We start from the raw sequence: 4,469 nt of genomic DNA on the forward strand, positions 1-4,469 counted from the left end.
CCCCTGGCTGAATTTCCTCAACTCTACGATTTTCTGTTCACTGAAGGTCTACTTTTTACGGACTCCACCAGAATTTGATCATTTCCGGTTTCTAATCAGGTCTAGTACTGGACTATCCATGGATCTAAGGGCCGATTTTGGTGACAAATGCAGACTTTTCGGCTGTCGCCCGCTAACCCGCGAAACCTGCATTTTCCATCAGCTATAGACTTGATTAGAAACCGAAAATGATCAAATCATGATGCATTTCGTAGAAAATAGATCTTCAATTGGTAAGAAAGAAGCGGAGGGTTAAGGAAATTCAGGGCAGGTCCAAAAACGGCCCTATTGTCGATACCCTTACCTCCTTTTGTAATTGTAGGGTCGAAATTAAAACCTGGTAAATGTCAGCTGGAGTTACGCTAAGACTGTGTAACTATATCTTCTTCATTTAACGTGCATTCAGTGGCTTAAGAAGTACAATTTTTATCTTAAAATAAGACAAACATTGATAAAAGATGAAAATTGATGATAAAAAAGATGATAATTTTGGACAATAAATCGATGAAGCTATTGCATTTGGGTTCTTATACGATAAAACACCCTAAACTTAATCGCAGCAACACCAAATGACACTCACCGAGTTTTTAGTTTCTACTCTTCAATTGATGGGGTTGGTTACGGGGGAAAAAATGTGAAAATGTCATAATTCCATAACCGGAGTTAATTATAATTATAATCATACACAGAATCCTTGGGTTTTCGATCAGACGAGAATTTCCGATTAAGCATGGCTTTCTCTGCTTTCCCTTTTGCCGAAGAAAGCTCATCTTTGCTGTGCCACTTGAACTAGAAGCTTCTCCCACAATATTTAATGACCCATCAGCTGAAACTGATAGTCCCAGGAGTACCGTATCTTGAATATGCAGTTTTGAGTATTCGGGATCGGTCTTAAAAATATCGACATAATTCAACTTTTTCATTTGCTCAAACGCTTCCATTGCAGTGAGACTGCCGTTACGTTTGGGTGACTTTTTAAGTCCTAAAACAGCTCCTAATTTCTTAGACTTCCAAATTAAAACTATGTCCGTTTTCCTTTCGACGTCTTTAGACCCTGAGGTGCAAAAAGTTCTGCCACTTTCTACCACGACCTCTTCCTTTCCTTGACTGGCGAGCTGTTCAGCGGATCTCCTAGCATACGTGTAGATTAACGCCTTGAAAGTAGAATCCTTTACCGGAACTTTAACTGAGGTGATGTTATACAAGACCTCGCCCAAGCTTTGAAGTGAAGAATTGGAGGTAGTAAAGCCGGTCATAGCATCCGTGAAAAGCCTCTGATGTTTTTCGGAGACATTAAAATATTTAAAACTGTACCCACTATCGTACCAATAATCCCTGAGTACGTAGGAATTTGCCCGATTTGGAGGTTTTACCATTCGTGAGGATCCCATGTCCTGTGCTACAGATATTAGTCCCAAGTCCAGGAGCAGTCTAAGGAATATGTCGATTTCCTGCGTTATCAATTTGAAATTGGCTAAAACTACATTTTCAGGCCTTTTTTCCTCCTCTAGGTGCACCATCTTCAGCTTTTCCTTCAGCCCCATCAACAAGGTCATATTTAAATCATTCGGTGCCCTGATTCTCGTGCCATCACCAAATAATGTCTCAGTGACAGTTGAGCCGAATTCGGTGATCGGTAAAGAGTGGTTTCAAACCAATCAATGCACTAAAAGATTCCGATGGAATGATGGGCTGCGATTTCAATCTTTGGACGTACGACACAACAGACGATATATTGAACACCTTCAGATGAGAGTCTAAAACGCCAAATCCATTGTACCAATCGTCTATGATCCTAAAATGATCCTCTAGAGAAAAATCACGCAGGAGATTTTTGACCTCTTGTTCTGTCAGCCCAAAATATTTTCCAATTGTTTCGTCATGGTAAAATTCTCGATGTGTAATGCCTTTTATAAAATTTGAGAGAATTCCTCCCAAATTTAGCGTCCCAACAAACAAAATCCTATCCACACTGACATTTTCTTCATTTGCGAGTAATCCATCGACGAATTCCACAAAATATGCCATCGCCTCTGAGCCTGTAATGTCGTTCAATAAATATGCATGTAAAATTGAATCAAATGCATCGCCCAAAATGATCACCTCCTTCCCAAGTGCTTCCTTTAACATCCTCACGAAGACACTGCCATCTTGTAATGCTTGCTTGAAATTTTTTGAACAGTATGGACTCCCGGGTGTGTACTTCTTAAAAAATTCTTTCAGTGACTCCTTTGCCCCTGTGCAGATTCCTAAAAACCCATAGTAGTTGACCATGTTTTCAATAACTGAGCACATGTTCACTCGAAAGGAGTCCAAAGTGGTGGTTTTACGTAAAGGTGCAAAATCAACAAAAATGACGCTATATTTGTTCCGGTGCGTCTTGAAAAATGTCTCATTCTTTGATATGGTCGTGTTCTCAAAGAATTCAATTGATCTTCGATCGTCCTCGATGATATTCACCGAATCATCTATCTCGAGCCAAGTTGCATTACAGAATAAACCTATCAATGTCAGCAAAGAAGTTTTTCCCATGCGAGGAGGTGCTGTGAGGTATGAATATTTTGGCTGGTTGACCAAAAAGTCGTGAATGAATTCAGTTTTGTCTACGAAATAGTTGTTGGCCTTCAGCTCGATGAGCTCTGTTGTCAGGAACCATCTGGACTGGAAAGAAAATTAAAACATTAAAAAATTATCTGCGACGAGTACCAATATATCATGTAAAAATTGCATTTCATCCAGAAGCGTTGCATCAAAGGGTAGTAAGTATAGAAGTAGCGTATGGAGGAACTTTTATAAATTACGCAATTTCAAATACATGTTTCACACGTAGTGGTACAATGGGAAGGGTTTGATAAAAAAAAGTCTAGAAACCGCACATTATTCTCTCTTTGTAGATGATAAAACAGCATTTTCAAGATGATAATCATAATTGTGAAATCGTTTCACATTCATTAATGAAAAAAAATGTATCAAATGAAAGACATTACTTAAATTACATACTTAAATATCATCACATGGGAAAATTATTTTCCCATTTTTCATCACTTTGTATACCACGATTTGTAAAATATTTTGTTTAGAAGGCATTTCGATGCAGCTTGTATCGGGTCGTTCTTTTCTACTAAATTCTACCCACCATAATCCTAATCTGTCAGTTATCTGACTTTTCAGTATGGTAGTAAATGAGGTATACATAGATTTACAAATAAATTTGAACCTGTTTGTTTACCTTGACTGCATTTGCTCTGACTAGAGGATTTCCAGAAAACTGAACCAGGTAAACACTCAATATAAACTGAATGAATCTCATACTGAGGCAATTTTGATTATTTACCAATCTTGGAAACACCGCACAAATTTCAATGGATACTTGAATCCATGCGATTACAATAATGTTAAATATTTTAATGGAAAAGACATAGCCCGATCAAGCTCTGACATTCTCTCCTAAGCAACCAAAAACAAGGAGGTTACCGGTAGCGTGGCGTGAATGATTGACAGTCGATATCTCTCCATTTAAAACTATGGTAAAGAATCGATTATTAAGGTGTTTGGCGCAAACATCATGTGCATCGATCCTTTTCTATAGGTTTAAATTACTGATCAATCGATTTATCGCAAAGCACGCCACGCCACTGAAGGTTACGACAAACGTCACATCATAAACTTATAATGCGACAATTTTGATCGAGAGATATATTAGATAGATAGATTAGATTAGATGGGTAGATTAGCGAGTATTGTATGACGTCACGAATGCATCCAAACAACACAAGTTTGCAATGTCGCTTCCACTATTCGCACGATGCTTCGCTGTTGTATTCTTTGCGAGGCATGCCTGTCGCTATGTCGCTATCGAGCGATTTCGATCATAACGATGGACTCTCGAGCCCCTTATGACTGATCACCGCTTGAAACGATGAGGAGTATGTAAAGTTGCATGCGCAGAATTGAAGGCACTTTAATTTCCTCGATCGATGTGTCTCTGGTCGTGCACTTACTGGAACTCAAACGTAAGTAAGTGCAATGTAAACGTTTCGTAAAAGTTGAGAACTTGGATCCTCGTCAAACAAATCCCTTTAAAATGACACTGATTTTCTCTACTTGTTTACACATTCAAAATTACCTGCTAAAAAGTGCAGTAATTAATGTGGTATTCAAAGTCGCGAATGCTGAGCACACGATCCCTCTTTCCTTTGAAGCTAGCTCTGACTTTGGACTTAAAACCTCCAAAAGTATGTGTATAGTTTGACAGTGCGATAAAATGTCAGATGCAACGAATTAAAACTGAATAGTGAAGCCAAACTTTTAATCGTTCGCACATCATATACCCCAAACGTGGGCTGGTGGCGCTCAAAACGTACCTGTCTTTCTTCACATTCATTCTTCTTAATTTTGACAAAGTTATACAGGGTTATCCAAAAGTCACC

At 38.6% G+C, this 4,469-nt stretch overlaps 1 protein-coding gene across 2 annotated transcripts; it reads right to left on the reverse strand.

Moving 5' to 3' along the window:
* Nucleotides 1–688: 688 nt before the first annotated feature.
* LOC109039649 (uncharacterized) lies at nucleotides 689–3,524 on the reverse strand. Of its 2 annotated transcripts, none has more exons than XM_019055236.2 (2): nucleotides 3,257–3,524; nucleotides 689–2,700 (listed from the first exon to the last, which is right to left on the reverse strand). In XM_019055236.2, exons 1-2 carry the CDS (start codon nucleotides 3,347–3,349, stop codon nucleotides 1,645–1,647), a joined length of 1,149 nt encoding a protein of 382 aa, XP_018910781.2. In that variant the 5' UTR covers nucleotides 3,350–3,524; the 3' UTR covers nucleotides 689–1,644. The 2 variants fall into 2 exon arrangements, with proteins under 2 accessions (XP_018910781.2, XP_018910782.2); XM_019055237.2 differs by having other exon boundaries at nucleotides 3,269–3,521.
* Between the last annotated feature and the right edge of the window lie 945 nt (nucleotides 3,525–4,469).

This window comes from Bemisia tabaci, chromosome 2 (assembly GCF_918797505.1).
Source record: "Bemisia tabaci chromosome 2, PGI_BMITA_v3".
Lineage (NCBI taxonomy): Eukaryota > Metazoa > Arthropoda > Insecta > Hemiptera > Aleyrodidae > Bemisia > Bemisia tabaci.